Consider the following 21,486-nt stretch of genomic DNA (forward strand, 5'->3'; position numbering starts at 1 on the left):
GGAGAGCTGACGCCACAAGATGACACAGCAAAAAGAGATACAGGGAAGCAGATTTGGCCCAACGGATAGGGCGTCCACCTACCACGTGGAAGGTCCAAGGTCCAAACCCAGGGCCTCCTGACCCATGTGATGAGCTGGCCCACATGCAGTGCTGATGGGTGCAAGGAGTGCTATGCCATGCAGGGGTGTCCCCTGAGTAAGGGAACCCCATGCGGAAGGAGTGCGCCCTGTAAGGAGAGCCACCCAGCTCAAAAAAAAGTGCAGCCTGCCCAGGAATGGTGCTGCACACACTGAGAGCTGACACAGCAAGATGACGCAACAAAATGAGACACAGATTCCAAGTGCCGCTGACAAGAATAGAAGCAGACATGGAAGAACACACAGCGAATGGACACAGAGAGGAGACAGCTGGGGGGAGAGGGGAAAGAAATAAATTTTTTAAAAATTAAAAATTTAAAAATAAATAAATAAATAAAAAGAGATACAGATTCCTAGTGCTGCCTGACAAGAATGCAAGTGGACACAGAAGAACACACAGCAAATGGACACAGAGAGCAGACGGTGGGGGGGGAGGGGAGAGATAAATAAATCTTTAAAAAAATAATAATTCCCATAACTAACATCAAAGGTAGATTGAAGTCTTCCCTTTTTATCACTGAGAACTTAGATTTAAGGATACCTGTGAACTCACCCAGTGTCACACCACTGATGAAGAAAAAGCCAGGATGCAATCCCTTACCTGTCTGGCAAGTGTCTTTATGGGTGGCAGACTTGGCCCAGTGGTTAGGGCGTCCGTCTACCACATGGGAGGTCCGCGGTTCAAACCCTGGGCCTCCTTGACCTGTGTGGAGCTGGCCCATGCGCAGTGCTGATGCGTGCAAGGAGTGTCCTGCCACGCAGGGATGTCCCCTGCATAAGGGAGCCCCACGCGCAAGGAGTGCGCCCCCTAAGGAGAGCCACTCAGTGCGAAAGAAAGTGCAGCCTGTCCAGGAATGGTGCCGCACACACGGAGAGCTGACACAAGATGATGCAACAAAAAGAAACACAAATTCCTGTGCCGCTGACAACAACAGATGTGGACAAAGAAGATGCAGCAAATAGACACAGAGAACAGACAACCAGGACGGGGGAAGGGGAGAAAAATAAATAAATAAATCTTTCAAAAAAAAAGAAGAAAGTAACCAATATTTAAAAAAAAAAAAAAAAAGAGCCTTTATGCTTTTACCACCCATAGAATCCTTGGGATAATTTCCTTGGAGTTATTGCTTTGAGCCATGCTTTGTCTCTCTGGTATCACTGTCCAAGTTCCCCTTCCAACCTCTCCTATTTCTAGGCATACATATTTACATGGTTGTGATAGGGGCATCTATATTCTTTCTGTTCTGTGTCTTGCTTTTTTTACAGTTTGCCTTTTCTTACTTGTTGTCCATGTTGACAGAGTCCATACTATGCATTGCTTTCACCTCAGTATGTTACTCTGTATTTGTGTTGCATGGTTTGCCTAGCCATGTCCTTGTCTTGGGCTCTTGGGTGATGTCCACATTTTTACCCTCATAAATACTGTTGCTTGGTGTGTCTGCTTGCCGCTTGTGTGGGCACCTTAGTTGTCCCTTTACCAATGGAGATCCTCTTCCTCATGTCTGAATGATCCCTTGTCATCTTTAGGATATATAGTCCCAGCGCAAGTGGGAGTGAGGATGTGGTCTGTCAGAAGAGGTCATTTGAGTGGAATTACTGCTTTGAGGAAGAATGGAGACAAGGAGATTATTTTGGATGCCAGGAGTCTTGTTTCATGTATTGTTTTTACACAGAACTAAAAACTATCTGTGGTAACTGGAATTTGTAGGGCACTTCGTGAGAGTTTATAGGGGCCTTTCTCTTTTTTTTTTGTCTTTATTCATTTTTTTAATATTACATTAAAAAAATATGAGGTCCCCATATACCCCCCACTCCCCCCTCACCCCACTCCTCCCCCCATAGCAACATTCTCCTCCATCATCATGAGACATTCATTGCATTTGGTGAATACATCTCTGAACATTGTTGCACCTCATGGTCAATGGTCCACATCATAGCCCACACTCTCCCACGTTCTACCCAGTGGGCCATGGGAGGACATAAAATGTCCAGTAATTGTCTATAGGGGCCTTTCTTATACTTTTTTTTTCAAAGGTTTATTTTCTTTCTCCCCTCCCTTCCCCCCCCCCCCCCCCCCGGTTGTCTGCTTTTTGTGCCCATTCGCTGTGTGTTCTTCTGTGTCTGCTTATATTCTGGTCATGCAGGACCGGGAAACTGTCACTTTTTTGTTGTTGCGTCATCTTGCTGCATCAGCTCTCTGTGTGTGCAGCGCCACTCCTGGGTGGGCTGCAGTTTTTTCGCCCAGGACAGCTCTCCTTGCGGGGTGCACTCCCTGCGCGTGGGGCTCCCCTACACAGGGGACATCCCTGCATGGCACAGCATTCCTTGTGTGCAGCAGCACTGCACATGCATGTGGGCTAGCTCACCACACGGGTCATTAGGCCCTGGGTATAGAATCCTGGACCCTCCATATGGTAAGCGGATGCTCTATCAGTTGAACCACAACTGCTTCCTACTTTTTTACACTGTATGTTACATATTATGTTATTTAGTCCTGACCACAGTCCTCTGATCATTATCCTAATTTTGTGGTTGAGGAGGCCGATTCAGAGCAGGTAATTGGGCCTGTGAGTGGCACAGCAGAGACACAAAGGCTTAAGACCCTGAAACCCATGCTGAGTAACCCGTAGGTCATGGAGCATCTCCAGTGTGATTAACGCAAAGCCATAAGACATGCAGTATCCTTTTGCCGGCAGAGTGGAATATATGGAGAAGAGCAAGCATCTGCAGGAGCAGCTCAATGAACTCAAGACAGAAATCGAGGCCTTAAAACTAAAAGAGAGGGAGACGGCCCTGGATATTCTGCACAACGAGAACTCTGACCGGGGCGACACCAGCAGCAAGCACAACACTATTAAGAAGGTACCCAGAGTCTCTTGTCTTTTGCTGATCGGGAGAGTCATTAATGAAATGTGAGTTTGGCATCTTGGCTTCCTCAGTAGCCCAGTCATTAAACTTTTGTCATTTTTAATATATTCTTAGTTGAAATTTTTTGACTTGTGCCAGAAGGGGGATTTAATCTGCCAATGACTATGAACCCATTGGCTTGATGGAAGCTTGTGTTAAAAGCTCTGATGAAATGAATCCCCTTTACGGTAGGGGTTTTGATACCTCATTTAGCAGTAAAGCAGTTCTGTCTTTTAAGCCAAGGGGCGTTATGCCCAGGGAACTGCCTTACTTGATGAGAAAAAAAAATGAAATGGAGGCTTGCGAGGAGGGACTCTCCCTCTGGTCTTTTCATGTGGTTCTACATGGCAAGGACTATAGAGTCCTGTTCTTGATTTGAAAACCACATTCTGAATTTTAAATTTTTTTGGGCTTGAAAGGACGCATTTAGGAGAACCCTTAAGTTTTTAAAAGATGAGTCTTCATTTGTGTTGCTAACAGTTTCTTATCTTTCTCCATTTGTATTCTCCTTTAGAGGAATTTAATTTCCATACTAATTATCTTGAAAGTATACTTATGTTGAGCAAAGAAGAAAGGTTCTCTCTTGGCAATTAATGTACCACTCTTAATTAATAGCCCAGGATCGGGTTAACACCCATTAAATAAGTGTCATTAAAATAAGACTGTACATCAAGTTTAGATAATGACTGATGCAGTTAGTTTTTTACTCTTTACCTTACTCTTTAAAATGGCCTCCCAGTTTAAGAATTATCTCTGTTCTCAGTGTTTGAGCCGTATCTGAAAACTCCAAAAGAGCTTTATCAACCTGCCGTCATTGGTGGGTACAGCTGGGAGCCTGGACTTCCATCTCTGGACTTAAGTTAGTCTTGCACCAGGAGAGAATTCCTTGTAATATGTGTGACCTGGAAGGAAAGGTTTTTCCACATCTCTGACTTCTGACATTTACTGGGTTTCCCTTCCAAAACAAAGCTATTAAACAGCAAAAGGGGAGGCAAAAAAAAAAAAAATGAGACCTCTGCCAGTGAGCAGAAAGGTAAAATGATGCATGAGCCAGTCAGCGCTTGAATGACGTCCCTTCAGATCCCCTCACCTTGTCATCTGGCCCCAGGAGTTTAATTCTTATTGCTGTGCAGTAAACTGGGCTGTCAGCCACAGGAAACCTGGAGTGTTGAGATCTGGAGAGACCTGTTTCTAAGCTATAAAAACAAACATGAACAGTCACTTGTCACATTTTCGGGCCTGTCTAAGCATTTTGCAAATGGCACATGTGGCATTGTTGATATCACAAGGGTATGTTTTGTTTTTCTTCATTTTATGTTGCTGGTTTAGCCTCAAGCCCAAGGCAGAAGACCTATCTGCATTTGAGCCCTCAAAGTAGGTTATTCTCAGGTACTCTGTATGTGGTGATGGTACTGCCTCCTGTGATACTAACCCATGCATGAGCTTGCCTGTCAATGTCCTCGGCAATGCCAAGCCCTCCCAAGGGCAGGTGGTGCCTGGGTACTGGCCGCAGCATGCTTTGAGTCTGAGAGCAGTCATTTGCCCAGTGGAACCTGACTCACCTCCAGGCATCCAGAATGCTGCCTCATTCGGAAGAGCATGTCACGGGGTCATAGGACCAGTTATCCTTCACTTCTTGTGTCAGTGTTGGGCTGGGGAAGATCATGGCTTCTTGTCCAGTCAGGTCTGTCTAAAAGTCCTTTGTCTTGGTGGTGTGCGTACTCTTCAGATGAATACCCTAGCATGGAAATGGGGTAATTTGGGTGCTTTTAAGATTGGTGTCTTTAACTCAAGATTAAGACCTTTGGTGTAGTGATAATCTCCTGGTCATACTTGGCAGCTTCTGGGCATTGAACAAAGGGGCTGCCCATTCTTGCTCATTTGCTTTCATAGCCTCCCTTTCTGTACGCAGCCTTTTTTTTTTTTTTTTGAGGCAAAGTAAGCTAATACCACAGGGGTCTGAATTGTTGGTCTACATATATTGTATGTTTCATCAGCATTCTGAAGGTCATCTCAGCTTTGGCTTCTCTGTGTTCTGGAACTGAGTTGTGGTTGGAGTGAGCTTACATCAGAGTAGTGCAGTTGTGGGTACCCAGTGGATGAGCAATCAGTGGCTGTTGAGTGAATTAATTAAATGATGGCTGCTTTTCTTCTGCAACAGTTCATTATTCTTCCAGCATTCCTAGGCAGTGGAGAGAAATTGTTATGCCAATAATAAAATGACATCCTGCCCCTGCTTCGTACCTAATCCCCAGTAGTACCCATGACAATGAGCCAGACAACCCCTGGCAGCAGAGCAGGGTTTGTCATTTGGAGGTCCTGCCACTGTCTCTGCTGCTGGAGTAGAATAAGCACATTAGAAGCTCTTTGTGCTCTCTCCCAAAAAGTGGGATCTGAAACAAGATAGATCCCATTTGTGGTTGTTATCGAAGCAAGAGAGGTTAGATATTAAAATACTGGAAGGGACCTCATTGTAAGATGGATTCGAGCTGTCATTTGGTTCCATGATGTGAACCCCAATTTGTGTGTTACACTTTCATTTAGCAGGCCCCTGTTTCTTCAGCTTTCATATCATGCACTGGCATTGAATACCCCAATACCAAACAGTCCATGGGGGGTCAAAAATACTTTAGCTCTGACCAGGGCACTTCTGACCTGGGCAGGCTAGATGGGTTATCTGCTCAAGGAGTGAGCCCAGGGAGCCTGAGGACTCATGGTGGGATCCCATGTTTTCCTGGACTCAATGTCAGCACAGGGGCAAGCCTGTGCCAGCAGGTTGTCCCTACATTCAACCCAATTCTTCAGCCTTACTATGATTTTGTTCTTCTTTCTGTCATGATTCAGAATGTTTAAATTCTTCAGAGTCCTGATCCTGACCATCAGTTATCACTGAGTTGTTATTGTAGACAAAGTTCGATTTTTAGTCAAATTTATACAGCTTCTAGGACATGTACAGAAACTTTTTTTTTTTTAATGTATTGATGTGAACTTGTTTTCAAAGTAAGCTGTCAGCCTCCTGGGTAATCAAGAATTCTGACTAATCAAGGGTTAATAAAGTATGAACTGGACTTTTAATATAACCAGGGCTATCTCAGCATCACTAGACAAAATAGTAGCAGTTTTTGCTACACAGAAATTTAATCCACTTTCCATTTTCTAGACTAGGGCTAATGACCAGATGTCTGTGGCTCTGAGGTCTCACCTCCTACATCCTGGGCTGAAGCCAGCCTCGTTAAAGATGCTTCTTGGAAGTGTTGACACCTAGAATGTCAAGGGCAGAGCTCCAGCTATAAAGTCTGGGGCTGAGAACTGCAGAGGTGAGCCTGGAGTTTTCAATGTTCTGAAAGCTCATTACTCTTGGGTCAAACCACCTTGTTTGTTTTAATGTTTTTTGATCATAAATTTCTTCTGAGATCCACAGTCCAGGCTTATCCTCCTGCTTGCTTTCAGTACACCTCTGTTTCAGGGAGAGGTCTGGGTGCCTGATGCTATCTCAGCAGCACTAGTCGGGGGTTGTGTCAATGAATTAAGCTAATTCCAGGTCTGCTCTCCCAGGGTTACCAGGACTGTGCGATAAAGAGAGAACTGTGTTCCCCTGGGAATGCCAAGAGGCTGTCCAGTCTGTTAATTGAGGTTTGGCCTTGTATCTCTGCTCTACCACTTACTTTCTCTATAATACTTTTTCTCTCTCGGGGCGCAGTGTCCTCACCTGTAAAAGGTGAATAAAAATAGTCCTTACACCACAGGATTGTTAGGATTGAATGAGATAATGCATGGGAAGCACTTACTGCACAGTAAGGACTCAATAAGGATTTAAAAATATAAAGAGAAACTAACTGTTGGGAGCCTGGGGTGAGGGACAAAGGTTGTACCTCCACAGTTAAGTACACAACTTGTGATGAGAATATTCATTAATTGTATTAATTTCCTTGTGTTTAGAGGTAAAATGGCCAGAATTAACTTTACTAGCTCCTTCTAATAACTGATTTGGATTTGCAAAAGTATTTTTTCTCCTGCGAATCTTACCTCCCTACATTTCCATTTTTCCAATTGATAATAAGTGCAGCTGGTTTGGCATTTGCAGCTGAGTCAGAGCAGAACTGGTGATCAAAGCCGCCCCTGAGAACCCAGATTCATTTCATTCTCAGGGGGAGCAGCATGCGTTCCTAGCATCTGAGTCTTTTGAGCAAGGGGAGTGAGGTCGGCAGGCAGGTGGGAGGGGTTAGAGTATGAGGTGGGCACAAAGTGTCTTGGGCTTGAGCTTCTTGACTGCAAAACCCACAGCGTTGTGACATGAGAGCTGGCCAGGTGTGACTTAGCTCTCCAGCCTAACCTTGGGGTTGATCAGGCCGCCCTGGAGCAGGCACACACTTCAGGGTCTCATTCTCGTCCCCTCTCAAGGGACAAATTTCACTCTTCTGACCCTGAGCCGGTCTGCGGGCCAGCAGACTAGTCATCGATGTTGTGCCCATGGTCTTTGAAGAGGCACTAGTTTCAAAGGAAATAGACAAATGAGAAATCGTGGAGGGTATGGAGTTTGGAAAGTTTATTTTATTAGTAAAATGGTTTGAACCTTCAAGGTCCAACAGTGGGTTTCCGGTGGTGGAAGAACAAGAATAGAGGAGCCTTGACATTTATCTGGAGCTGTAGCCACCTCTCTTGGATCAGGAAGACATAAAAGTCCAATGTCATCTTCAATTTGTGCGGACTTCCCTTGGAGATGCAAGGCTGGTGAAGTGAAGTAGAACACTTAAAACACCCGGGCCGGAAGCAGTAAATCACTGGGAAAGATTGAATGGGCATGAAAGGCATCTCCCACAATGGAAACAATCAGCCAGAGCCTCCTTGGTGACCTCTGGTCTGGATCACCTACCCTGAAGGGGGCTGCTAAATAGCTTATATTTAATTATGTGGTTAATGTTCACCCCATCCTTAGGGCGCAAGTGTCTCTGCTGTCTTCGGAAACTGGGCATTGTCTGGTAGCACATACCCTGCCCTAACATAAGAGGCAGTGCACTGGCTCCCTGGCTCCAGAACCCTCCCTTCGTTGTTGTGGGAACACTGCAGTGTGGGAGAAAGGAGGAGAAAAAGGAATGGAGAGCAAGGTGGGTGCAAGGAGCAGCACAGAGTAGCAGCAGCACCCCCGCCTTTGTTGGGGGCCCAGGGAAGGAGTTGGTCTCAGGGGTGCATTCTTACCTGGATCTGGCACCTTAGGCTCATCCCTGAAGGCCATTCCAACCTTACAGATACACACACAGCACTAAATTTCTAGGTGCCTCTTAACTGTTACAGTTTCTTGCTTGTTTCTGTTAGCTGTAGATAGAAGATTCTACCAGCATCTTTTTTCAAAGGCTACAGCCTATTCCATGTTTTTGGTCAAGCAGTTGCTCTCTGGGTGGTGTTGACAAGCCTATAAACTTGCCTTGCTCGCCATGATATTTTACTACCATCTGGAAGTGCCTGAAGACATTATTTGGGCCTTATTTGATACAATAAAACATCCCATTTGGTCCCTCAGCACTGAAGATATGTTTCAGTGCAGCTCTTCTCTGGCACCTGGTATGTTACTGCAATAGTGGGAGGGAGAGTCAGACGCACATTCACTGTGCAGGTGCAGTGCTTTGTTCGTAAGTTCCTTGATCCTTGCCATGATTTCTCTTTTCGTGACTGGCAATTTCAAAATGACATCAGTGTATCTGGACCTTTGTCCTTGCTCAAAAGTGCCCTATAGAAATCTTTTCACCTCCACCTGCCCAGTGAAGTGATTCAGGCCGATTAGTCCATTTTTCAGGTGGAGTAACAGGAACAAGGAGCAAAGGGCCCTGCCACCATCACCTGGGCAGCTGGAGAAATAGGCAGACCCTGTCTTCCAGGCTCCTTTCTGCTGCTTTAGGTTCCTAAAGGGTTAATGAGCAAGAGGGATCCCCTGGACGCTCCCTGCCAGGTTTCTGCCTAGAGTAGAAGTAGCTAATACCAAACTGGATTTGTTAATGGGAATGGACTGGGCCTTTAACTCCACCTCTGCGTGGGATTGTGTGCGGTTGGCTCTTTCTCTCTATTCATTGCCAGGTGGCATTTGGGTGCAGGCTCTCACCAGCAAGCCCACAGAAAACCTTACCTGGAGCTGGCTTACCATAACTACACTCCTTCAGAGTCTTCCCCCTCGGCTCTGGCTTGGAAAGGAGGGTGTTTATCATACCCCAAACCAAAGATTAAGTAGGAATTTGCTGCTCTCCGGCTTGGCTATCACCTTTCTGCTCCAGAGCCTGCTTTCTTCTGGTAGGGCTGAGTGCCAGAGACCCTGCTTGCCCTCTAATACTTGTGCCCTCCCCCACTCCTTACTTTTCAATATATAGTGGCTGAGAGGAAGTATACCATGATTTTAGGGCTTGCATTTCAATTCCACTGCATTTTTTATGGGAAAAACCAAGTCTCAGCGCCTGGAATTATTAGGTTAGTATCTAAAATGGGTTCAGCATTGTGGGTCTGATTGCTTAAAATGAATTGGACTGCCCCCTCCCATCTTCCTTTCTTCTCCCTGGAGATGAGTAGATTGAGGAGAGGCCCTCAGAGACTAGTTGGAGGGATCTGGCTCTGATTAGTTTTGCTCTCCCAGCTTCTTCAGAGAGCTCCCTTTCTCTCTATTGACAGCTAAAGTGGCTCTGTGTCCTGTCCACCCCCACCCTACCCCCTTTTGCTATAGGAACAAGATGATCACAATGTGGCCTTGTGAATCAATTTTCTCTATGTACGGATGAAAGTGTAATTCATTCTTAATCAAGCAGCCTCGCTGCTGCAGGCGCCATGCCTGAATACATTTCGTTATCTTCCCATCACTTTGGGAAACGATCCCCCCAAAAGGTCTTTTAGAGGAGAGCTGGCAGAAGTGGGCAGCTCACCCCATGCTGTGTTCTTCCATTAGGGAGCACTCCTGGAAGTGATGTGGGAGGAGCCTCTGGGGCTGGAACCCATCCACTGTGGGCCCCTGGGATGGATCTGTGCAGTGGTTGTCACTTCCAGGCTTGCCGTCTCTGGCCCCTGGGGCCGTTTCTCAGGAGTGGGCCGATGCCAGGTCAGTGTCTCTTAATGAGCTCTGGAATTCTCACCAGTGAGCAGGGAGCAGGCTATTGCGTGTAGCCTGGGCTGGGACGTGCCTGCTGGGTGCCAGGGCCTGAACAGGGTCGAGTGGAGCCAGCCCCTGTTCTTTGTAAAGAGGTAGATGTGTCTGCCCAGTTAGCATTTATTTGCATTGGGTAGCTGTGTCCATTTTTGTCACACTACACACAGTTTAGAGAGATTAAGGAGAGCTGCTCTGCCAAGTGGCTCCCTCTTGTGCCCTTCCACAGCCTGATGGCTGTCACAAACTGCTGGCAGTCTGATGGGGGAGATGGGCAGGAGGGAAAGGTGACTTGCCAGGGCTGAGTCTGGATGCTGGGGAGGAAAGAGGGATCTGGTGCCCACAGGTGGGTCACAGAGTCCCCATAAGACAAAAACACTGGCATGCATTCTGCAGCATAGAAAGGAAAGGAAGTTTGTCTTAGAATGGAATTGGACTAGTGACAGCCTTGAACAGCCAGTTCAGTCAAGACAGAACTGAATTCCTCCTGTATTATTCACACGGCTGATTTTCATCAGATGTGAAAAGACAGCTGGAAGAGAGAAGCCGGTCAGCCCAGTGCCTGGTGAACCAACTTTGCATTCTTTAGTCATCTTTAGGGACTGGCACGTGTGCCTTGGGTTGAAGGCTTTGAGCAGGACCTTGTGCTTCGTGCCCTTCCCAAAGCAGCTGGGCACGACCAGCATCCGGAATGCCCGTGGTTGGCCCTGGTCTAGATTCAGTTGTGAGCTTTAAAGGAACAGCGTGTGGCAAATGTGGTCACTGGTCACACTTGAGCAGCACTCACCTGCTTGTCCTCAGAAGAACTCAAAGGAGTAATGGATTGTATCCGATGGGTCCTGGAATGACACAGCCATTGTCTGCAAAGCCCCTGGTTGAATATCCACATTCTGAAGTTTTTTTGCTTCAGCACCTATAGAAATTCAGAAGAGGACTGTTCCTGGATAATCTGTGAACTACCCCATGGCAGGGTGCATTTGAGGAATTCCCTGCCTCTTCCCATCTCCGCTCCCCAAGCAGGCAAGGCTGTGGGGCTAGGCAGGGTGTTGCTAATTTGCCAGGGGGGACTCAAATGCTTTTGTTTGGAATGTGGGGTGGTGGGTCGGACTCATGAGATTGGCTTCAGTTTTCAACTCAGTACAATGTTGGATGAGGTGAGGACCTAAGTTGGGTCATTATGGTGTCTTCTGGCTCTAGCAAGCAAATGGGTGGCCATGCTATACAGAGGGAGCCCTGCTGGCCACCGAGCAGGAAGGCAGACCAAACATTGACATGGGCCCAGACACCCTGGGGCGCAAGAGTATCACTGGAAACCAAGAAACTGTTGTTTGCAGATTTTCATGTGCCTAAGAAGACTCATGGAGGTAGAGTTTATTTTATGAAAGGCCAGTTTTATATCATTTCCAGTAAGCCTACCCCTTCTCTTTTATCAGCACCTCCTACTCTAGTTGTACTGAAAATATGACAGTTGGTGAGCTTTCTAGAATGGGCCCTGCCTGTGTCCTGATGCAGCAGGTGGTGAAGGGCCCCGTGGGAAAGGGCAGCCCATGTGGCACAGGGCAAGATGGTGCCGAGGCAGGAGTGCAGTTGGCAGAAGCTGCCTGGCACTGAGCTGAGGTGGTGCCCCAAGGGGAGTACTTCCTGGGCTCTCTTTAGAAACCCCCTGGCCCTGAGAAAAAACACAATGCTCTCTTCCCCTTTCCCCACCCACGCTCCAGCGGGAGCTGTGGGTGTCCTCCAGTGTGAGACTCAGGGACTGCCAACACGGGAGGAGGGCACATTGTTGTCTACGAGGAAGGGCAGGTACAGAGGTGGAGACTGGCAGAGGTCGTGGCAGCGGCTGGAAGGGCTCCAGTAGCGGGCACTAAGTTTGTGCTGAAATTTCCTCCGAACCTCGGGTCCCTGGTAGAAGAGGAACAGCCAGAAATTGTACAGCAATGGTAAAAGATTGGGGCAGCGGCAGCCAGGTCTGCCTGCAGGGCCAGGCTGAGAGGCTGAACAGAGACAGCAGGAGGCCCAGCACTCTTGGTGGTGGCCCTCGCTAACCAGTCTGGCCCAGTTTCAGCCAGTGTTGGTCCAGGAGGTCTGCCTTTCCCTCTGTCAAACTGGGTGCCTTTGGGAAAACTGATATTCTGTCCTCTTGCCAAGGCCACATGTCTCTAGTGCTTTCTTGCTTCTGCTTGAGCAAGAGTATTTGAGTCTCCTCAGTGCCTTTTTTTGGGGCAGAGATGAAACTCCCATTCTTGAAAGACGAGGTCAGGCTGAGCCAGTGCAGCACCAGGGTGGGAAGAGGATCTGGGCAAACGTCCTGCCCACCCAAAGAGCATTCTGCATCCCAGTGAGCACAGGCTGAAGTAACTGGAATCTGGCACTGCTGGAGCTGCCAACACCCTCCCCTTGAGGGTACAGCAAGACATACTCCTTGGGTAGAGGATCTAGGAATTCTTGGAGCCAGCATTGTACAAATGGGCAGGAGGCTTCCTAAGGCCCCACCAGGCTGAGCTCCCTGCCTGGTGAAGTGGCAGGCCTTTCAGGGGCATCACGTGCCTACCTTCATGTGCACCCCTTTCTGACCCACACACCGTGCTCTGGGCCCCGTTGAAAGGGGAGGAACCAGAGCTGGAAGAGAGAATGAGCGTGTGCTGCCATCAGTAATGACAGCTGGGGGGTTCTCAGCACATTCTGAGCACTGGGCTGCACGCTCCCCCACACTTCCTCATTGATCCATGTGCCAATCTCAAGGAAGGGGCTGCATCAACTCCACTCTGTGGCAAGGAGCAGAGGCCAGAGGAAGTAACCTGTCCAGGACCACACTGCCAGTAGCTGGCCCAGACAGGTTTTGGGGCCAGGCAGTTTGAACAGTGCCTGTGTGGTGACTCGGGACCAGGAAGGACTTGGACACTTCAAGCACAGCCTTGAGATAGCTGCGAGGAGGTTAAGGAGACGGGGCTGCGGAACTGGACTGAGGTCTTAGAAGTGTGGGAGGAAAGGTGATTAGAGACACTGGGTTTCACACTTTCTGATTTAAACTCTCATCCAAGAGGATTTTGGCTCCAGAGTTCTCTGGCAGCCAATTCCCTTCCTTCTCTCTTTCCCAGTCACCATCACGCCTCTTGTTATTGCAGAGCACATAACTCCTGGCCCCTCTCCTCCAGTTGCATTTAGGGAGAAACCCATCCAAACCCAGCTCCCTTCTAGAGGGAGTTCCATCTCAGCAAAGAAACGAAAAGCACTCTCCATTCCCATCAGAACCGGGCTTTCCAGAGGGCTTCTGAAATTGGTTCCACTGAAGAAAACAGCTCAGATGCCTCCTTGCATTCAGCTTGTTAGTCGGAACTTCAAGGCCAAAAGATTTGGCAGGATTTAAAGAGTCGGCTCTCCAGCTGTCACATTTCGAGCACACTAATGCTGCCTGTCTTTTGATGGTGATGTGGTTGGTTTGGATCTTCCTCCCCCGCCCCTGTAGAGCTGTGTATGGTACTGAGGACTTTTCAGATTCAGAGACTGCTAGAGGTAGGAGAATGGCCAGACCTGCCTCTTAGACTTTATTCTAGAGGAGAGAGGCTCAGAGAGGTCAAGGGTGTCCTCCAAGGCCACACAAGCAGCTGGTGCCAAGGAACATTAGTGCCTGGGCCTCTCAAGTCCCAGCTGGAGCTCTTGCCTTTCCCATGCAGCTCACCAGTCTCTTATCATGTGGTCTATACCTGATTCGCTCAACAAACATTGGTGAGCTCTTCCTAGGTGCAAAGCAAGAAGCTTAGTGTATTGCAGGGTATAAAGATGACTAGTATGTACTCTCTGTCTTCTAAACACTTACCTTTGAGAATCCTGGAACTGGATATGGACCACACAGTCTCTCCCCAAGTGGTTGATTTCAGGAGTAGAATTGGAATAGGGCAATGGGAGGGGGGGTGTGCCAGATGCTTTTGTTTGGGGCCTATAGGTTGGGTAGTCAGGGGCAGCAGTCCAGGGAGTTGCAAACTCTAGTGCCTTATTGCCCATGCCAAGAGCTAGACCCCTGATACTATCCTTCTCCACATCTTTCCCACCCTGTATCTCTCAGTGCCATGTTCTTCCTGGGGAGGCCTGAGAGGTGAGATCAGGAGAGGGTTGCCATACTTCTCGACAGTGCACTCTGACCAGCCCACTTAGTGGGTCTCTTGGCTTCCAGCTCAGGATAGAACCCCTTCTCAGTGTATATCATAGGCAGGTCCACCTTGCGGCCCTAGGAACCGGAGTAGAGGAAGGGGCCCACTTTTCCTCATCTGCTCAGCCTTCCTTCCTGAGGTCATGTCACTCCAGGGCATCCTCAGAGCATGAGGTCCGAGATGCTCCACTGTCAAGCCCTGGAGAGGATTAGCCGCCCAGGCTGGCATTGCCCCAGACAACACACCACAGAGGCATCATAGAGACTTTTTGTAGTCCAGAATGTGAGACTCTATGAAAATATCAAGAGATCTCCTGTTACCTGTGAAGAGACCATGTGGTGACATATTCCTGCTGACCTGCTTTTGCCCACCAGCCTGGCATGGCCCTCATTTGTCACCTCCTAATTTGAATTCTTGGACAAATCTGGGAACTTATTTGGAGTTGACCACCAACTACCTGATCATCTATTTAAACAGCCTTCCCTTTCACTCCAAACACAAGGCAGGATGGGAGCCTGTTGTGAACAAGAGCGAAATCCAGCCCGCCTTTCAACTTCTTCTCTGCTTTCTTACAGCTCACCTTGCAGAGTGCCAAGTCCCGAGTGGCCTTCTTTGAAGAGCTGTAGCAGGTAGCCCAGCCACCCCAGGATCTGCCACTTCTGCTGCTCCCGGTACCAGTGGGTGGGTCAGACACCTTGGGGATGAACCATAGGTCGACTGACTGGATGCTTCTGTGGGAGCTCTGGAACTTTCCCCAGCTGAATGGAGAGCCCAGCCTCCTTCATGTGCAATTTGCCTTGAACTATGGCCCTGCCAGGATTTCTTTCATGAGATTCTAGTTCTCCTGACCTGAATCTTTAATTTTTTTAAAAAACAATTTGTCTTTCGTCATATAATGTGGGATCCCATTCTTCTCTACTTAAGGCACTCCGGTCTGTGTCTTACTGCCCAGTGTTGGCTTCTCTGGCCCAGTTTGGGAAGTGGGTGTAGGGTGAAGTATAGAGGCCCCCAAGGTAAGGAGGACTGCACCCTGAACACCACCCACTCAAAGTTCCAGAACATTCATCTCCATGGATAAGGAACTGGCATGTGGTGAAGAAGCAGGGCCAGCCAAGCCCGATCCATGTGGTCAGTGAGCTCCGACATGGTTCATCCTGAGCTGAGTGGGGGGGTCCTTGGACCCAGGCACCGCGAGGATGTGTGCGGGCTGTTAGCTAGTGGGCATGGGGCAGGATTAGGCAGAAGCTGTGAAGGAGGGCTGTCTGCCAGCACACGGCAGCAAGGAGGGCACTGTACAGAACGGTCATTGCCCTCCCCCTGCCAGGCATCTCTGTCACAGGCCCAGAAACCAAGTTCCATTCTCTGGCTAGAAACTTGCTGATCTGAATCTCCTGTCCTCCCGGCCATGAGCCAGCAAGCCCTTCCTGACCCATTATTGTGCCTGGGTCTGTTGTACCTGTTGCCCTTGTCCCTTAGAGGCCCTTTATTTTATTTTCCCTGTGGGCCATGTGGGGTCCCACTGTGCCCCTTCAGCGAGAGCCTGACACAGTGTGTCTTATTCCCAACAGTGCTCAGATGTGCTGGCCGACAGGTCCCCTCTGTGCTGGGCAGCAGCTAGCCATTGACCACTCTTTATTATGGTTTGCTCGCTCCCTGATTAGGGGCTACCTTTTTGCCCTGTCTTTTCTCCATGGCTGGTGGTGTTGCTGTGACCAACCACAGCCACAGAGAGCCTTCCACATGGGCCAGTGTGCAGAGCAGGCGATCAGTCTTAGTCAGTGAAAAGGTGCTTATTAAATGAAGACGGTTGGGGACCTGGAGTTCTCCTGAGAGCAGAGGTGGTCTCTGACAAGTCTCTTGGGTTTTGAGAAATTGAGAAGTTCATGGAGATCTTGCCTTTTTCCCAAGGTCAAGCTGACCTAATAGTTTCCCATGCTGGCCATGGCCTTCTTGGCCCACCTTGTACCAAGGTAGCAAGACTTTGTCCCTTACAACATGCAGGTTGTGACTCTGAGTCTGGAACACAGGTGTGTGTGGCTGGAGCTGAGATTCCTTGTTTCTCTGTTCCTCAAAGGCCTCTTTAGGGAAGCGGATGTGGCTCAACTGATAGAGCATCTGCCTACCATATAGGAGGTCCAGGGTTCAAACCCAGGGCCTTCTGGCCCATGTGGTAAGCTGGCCCATGCGCAGAGCTGCCGCTCTCAAGGAGTGCAATGCCACACAGGGGAGACCCCTGCGTAGGGGAGCCCCATGCGCAAGGAGTGCGCCCCGCAAGGAGAGCCACCCCACGCGAAGAAAGTGCAGCCCACCTAGCAGTGGCGCTGTACACGCAGAGTTGATGCAGCAAGATGACACAACAAAAAAGAGACACAGATTCCTGGTGCCGCTGAGAACCCAGACACAGAACACACAGCAAATGGACACAAGAGAGCAGATAACAGGGTAGAAGGGAAGGGGAGAGAAATAAATAAATCTCAAAGGCCTCTTTATCTCGAGGTGTAGTCCCAGCCAGGGGAGGGATCCTTGTAGCTGAGGCCTCAGGAGTAAGGACTGCCTTTTATGTTGTGGCTCGCTCTCCTCAAGCTTAAAACCCATACGTGAATTTCCACAACAAGTTACTTTCTTCCCGACCTGTAAATTTAATTTTTAACAGTGTCTGTGGGGCACAGGATCATGCTGGTGGCTTATAAAAATGTTGTCAGGCTTTTTTTTTTTTTTTTTATTTAACTGATGTGTTTGCGACTGAAGCCCAGGAAATGCCAAGCTGCCTGGCCTCAAGGGAGCCGGCTGGCATCTGAGTGTGACAGGAGTGCCTTCAGGCCCAGGGAGGGGACCCGGGGGGACTGGCAGAACCTACTCGGCCAGGAACGCTTCATCTCTCCCTGGAGGCCAGAGCTGGCGGCACCTCCCCGAGGACTGATCAGGCAGAGAGCATGGTGGTCCTCCGATGGGTCTTAAGCCCCAGTGGAAGGTGAAAGAAGGAAAAGGAGAAGCTCAGTTTTCAGAGACTTGTGCCTGTGCCTGTGGCTAAGTGTTCTCTTTAAGTGAATCTCTTTAGGGCACAGGAGCTTGCCACGTAAGCAGGGTCCTGGCCATGGTTATTTCATTTTGAGCACTTCTCATGGTTCTTGGGCCAGAGCACCACACTACTGAGCCAGTTCAAGAAGTCCCTGCCTAGGCAATGACACACTACACGGCCTTGCTGCTGGCCTTTAACTCTTCCGCACAGACCACCTCGTTCATCCTGATGAGGCCTCACCTCAGCCACAGAGCGGTTCTGACCTGTGCTGTCCACTCAGTCATTCATGGAGCCAGGCCCTGCTAAACAGCGCCCGGGGCATTACATAACACTTCTTGAGTGACTGTGTTTTCTAATCTTGGGGACAGGTTTCTCTCTCTCCCTCTGTCTTCTTTTTCAAATCAAAACAGCAAGTCCAGAGGCTGACAACCAGCGTGGTGACTAAGTGTTCCTCACTGACAGGGCTGGGGGGAGGCACCGCGGCAGGAGACAGCCCCTCCCAGCTGCCTGGCCAAGCGCGGCCTTCAGGGGCTTCCACGGGAGTTCAGTGTTCAAAGATGTCACCGCCCACGTCTTCCTGTGGCCCGAGACCCGCCTCCTGGCAGGGCCAGACCAACGAAGGCTATTTTCTATTCCGGGGGATTGTTATAATTTAAATGATTGTTTTAATAAAAATTCTAAGCTGTAAAAAGTTTGTCTTGGGACTTCCTCAGTTTGCTTGTTGTGCAGGCCATTGAAGAGACAAGAGAGGAGGTGGTGGTGCCACCTCTAATGGGGCCTTCTGCCCTCCCCAACTTCCCAGGACTTCAGTTCCAGACCCTCTGTCTCTGGTGGTAAAAGAATCTCCTCTTTCTGCACTGATGACAGTGCCCCTTATCGTACCTCACCTGGGGACTCCCCTCGTCCCAGGTACTGTGGCCCCCATTTCCTATCCACACCCCTGCCCATCCTGGATTCCAGACCTAAAAACCAGGCTGTGGGACATGGCAGTCCCTCTAGGTACCTCTGCTTCCGGGTTTCCCCATTCAGGGCTGGGGAGAGGGTTTGTGTGCAGAGCCACTGTCTGCAGAACAAATAAGGCACAGTGACATTTGCAGTTAAAGCTGGGAACCACCACGGCAGAGCTTCTCTTTCTTTGTTTTGTTTAAAAATTTTCCACCAACGAAAGTCCAGTATTAATACTGTATATTACTATACTACTATGTAATATTATAGGATCACTCTATCCCAAACCTCTGTCACCTAAAATCAGAGGTTCAGGTGGCCCATGTGTTTGCAGGACCTCTAGGGACACTGTGCTGGCCACCTCACTGTCACAATACATTGCAGGTTTCCTTAGTGCAAGTCAAGAGTAGGAACACCATTCGCAAAAGTTTCCAGAAGTGTTTGAGTTAAATATTGCTAGTTTTCTGTATATTTTGGAAAGATATGTTTACAGTTGTAAAATAAGAGAATTATGGAATTTTTAAACAGTATTTTGTCAGCTTTGAATATGTGAATAGAAGCTGATTAGACTTTTTATTGGGTAAATAATCATATGAAACTACTTGATTTCTTAAATGTAGATTATTATTTTCAGTGATTGGAAATACTTTTATTTCCATGAAGTCTAAGAGAAAGTTCTTTGTAAAACACTGGTCATTGTAAGCTGTCCAGGCAGTATTCTTAACCTAATGTTTTTTTGAAGGCAATTCCCAACCCCCAAGATGTTACAGTAATACACTCACTCTGACATGACAGGGGTTAAAACTAATAACACACCATGTGTTCTGGTATCAGGAGATCTTTTGAGTTTTGCTCTGCCCATAAAGTTAGTTTTGACCTTGCCTGTAAACCCCAAAGCTGCTGACCTCCTACCTGGGGGGCTAACTGTGGCATTTGCAGCCCCGGTCCCAGCCATGTCCCTGAATGGGTCCCTCTGGCCTCCCTGCCAGCCCTTCCTCCTTTGCCTTGGTCCTCGCCTGCGGTGTGGAGTGCCTGGACGCTGCTCCCCAGAGCAGCCCACCCCAGAAGCCTTCACTTCGGAGGAGCGGATAAGGAGCCACCCACGTTATGAAGAGCTGGCAGCAAAACTCTGGGGAAAAGGTATCTGTGAGAGGATTGCTGCCACCATGTCTAATCCAATTTCTTGCCAGTCTGGGGAAGAGGAAATCTAGCTGTACTCCTGTTCTCCGTCTCCCCTCAGACAGTCCAGGCTAACCGGTCTGCTCAAGCAGAGAGAGGCCAAGGGCTCCTCTCCCTCCCGGGCCATGGCGGGGCTTCCTGGCAGCCTGTCATTACTGCATTATGGCAGGAGCCTGCGGCCGCACTCCCAGCTCTCAGAGCCCGGAGCTCGCTCAAGAAAATGACAGAGCCGGTTTATCAGCGCCATGAAGGACTTGGGCTGACTCAGAAGAACCCCCGTGGTGTCCTGTCCTAGCTCCCACTTGATGCCCACTTCCCAATGGGGTGATAGCCCCAGAACACCACCTGGCCTTTTGCTTGTGAGCAAAATTCCAGACCCCTCTGGAAGAGCAGGCCTCGCCTCTGCCCATGGGCCCTCCACTAAGCCGTGAGCTTGCTCTGGGCGGCCTGCCGGAAGGCCAGGCCAGGCCCTCCCCTTCCCTGCAGGGCCAGACTTGCTTCCTGAAACCTGTTTCCCCATCTATAAAGAGAGTTAATGATGACACCTCTGGTTACTTGGGGATATTGTCAGGATCACATAGAACAGAAGTAGAAGTATTCAGATTCCCAAGAAAAAAAGGAGTGTGGATGTGTAGTGGTATTACCATTGTTTAGAAATAATAGAGGCAGCTAGCACAAGGAAATGTGAAATCTTTTCCTTAAAACCAGCCAAGGGGTAAGTGAGGGAAAGGGCATAGCTGTGTGGCTAAAAGCCGCCCTGACTTGGAACTCAGAAAAACCTGGGTTCAAGGCCCTGCTCAGCCACTTACCAGCTGCGCAATCCAGACAGCTTAAACACTGGGTGCTGCAGTCTCTTCACTGGTAAAGTGGGAATTTGGTAGCATTTTAGAGGATTAATAACGCCTGGGTCAACAAGATGAATACCTAAACAAAATGTGGTCTATCCACACAGTGGAATATTATTCAGCCATGAAAAGGAATGAAGTCCTGATGCATGCTATAATGCAGATAAACCTTGGAAACATGCTGAGTGAAAGGAGGCCAACACAAATTGACAAATATTGCATGGTTCATTTTCTATGAAATCTGCAGAATAGGCAAATCCACAGAGACAGACAAATGGGGAGTTGTTATTTATTGGGTTAGTGGTGCTCTGGGATGATGAGAAAGTTCTGAAACAGCAAGAGCTGGTGGTTGCACAGCATTGTGGCTAAACCAGTACCCCTGGATGGTACACTTTAAAATGGTTAATTGTCAGTTACAGGAATTTCACCTCAATTAAGGAGAAAATAGACATTCACAAAGGCAAAATGTCCAGAAGCTCTGAGCCCAGTGCCTGACACAGAGTCACTGCTAGGGAGGGGTGCCTTTTTTTGATTGCTGCCTTTATGCGGGCTAGGGGGGAGCAGAGGAGGGAGCAGTGGTGACCCCAAGGACATCACAGCTCAGAGGGACCCCGACTCACGGGCTGCTCCCACAGTGCCTCCCATCCGCTCCACCTGCACCAGGTGCTTAATGACCCCGCATCTGGCCCATTTGTCTCGTTGTGTTTGCTCAGCGCCAGCCGCAAAGCCCAGGAGATGATATATAACCCAGGCTGGGGCTGCCTGGGAAGGATGTTCTTGTTTTGTCACATTAATACCCACTGCTGGGGTCAATAATTTACTGGAGGGTGGCTCAGGGTGAGAGGAGCTGGGTGGGCAGTGCCGACTCTGCTCACGGAGCTCCCGCGGGTACCTGGCTGTGAAAACCCAACGGCAGGTTCCAGAGAGGCATGGCAGCAACCTAATTTCTCTTACCAGGTTTAAGAGAGAAGTCCCCATGGAGCCCTGCCCATTTCCAATATAAATAATGCAATTCCCCCACCTGCAAGCTAGGGGGAAAAGGGGCAGCCTTTAATCCGAAGGAATTAAGTCAGTAAACAAAAGTGATGGCTGCGGAGGTCTCCTCCTGCTGTGCCACTTACCCCAACAGAAGCGAGCTAAATTCCATGAGTGACGTGGACTGGTGGGGACAGCCTCCCTCAAGTCCCC

General features: G+C 48.9%; 1 protein-coding gene across 2 annotated transcripts in view; it reads left to right on the plus strand.

Moving 5' to 3' along the window:
* The window catches only part of NF2 (NF2, moesin-ezrin-radixin like (MERLIN) tumor suppressor), a 105,456-nt gene extending 87,436 nt beyond the window's left edge, over nt 1-18,020 (plus strand). Inside the window, exons 15-17 of one of the 2 annotated variants that reach the window (XM_004461765.5) lie at nt 2,835-3,000; nt 4,375-4,419; nt 14,886-18,020. In XM_004461765.5, the coding sequence (XP_004461822.1) occupies nt 2,835-3,000; nt 4,375-4,410 (202 nt within the window). In that variant the 3' untranslated portion in view covers nt 4,411-4,419; nt 14,886-18,020. The remainder of the gene's footprint in view (nt 1-2,834; nt 3,001-4,374; nt 4,420-14,885) is intronic. The other variant, XM_004461764.4, reaches the window with a different exon arrangement.
* The last annotated feature ends 3,466 nt before the right edge of the window (nt 18,021-21,486 follow it).

The sequence above is a fragment of the Dasypus novemcinctus genome, chromosome 19 (assembly GCF_030445035.2).
Source record: "Dasypus novemcinctus isolate mDasNov1 chromosome 19, mDasNov1.1.hap2, whole genome shotgun sequence".
In the NCBI taxonomy this organism is placed as follows: domain Eukaryota; kingdom Metazoa; phylum Chordata; class Mammalia; order Cingulata; family Dasypodidae; genus Dasypus; species Dasypus novemcinctus.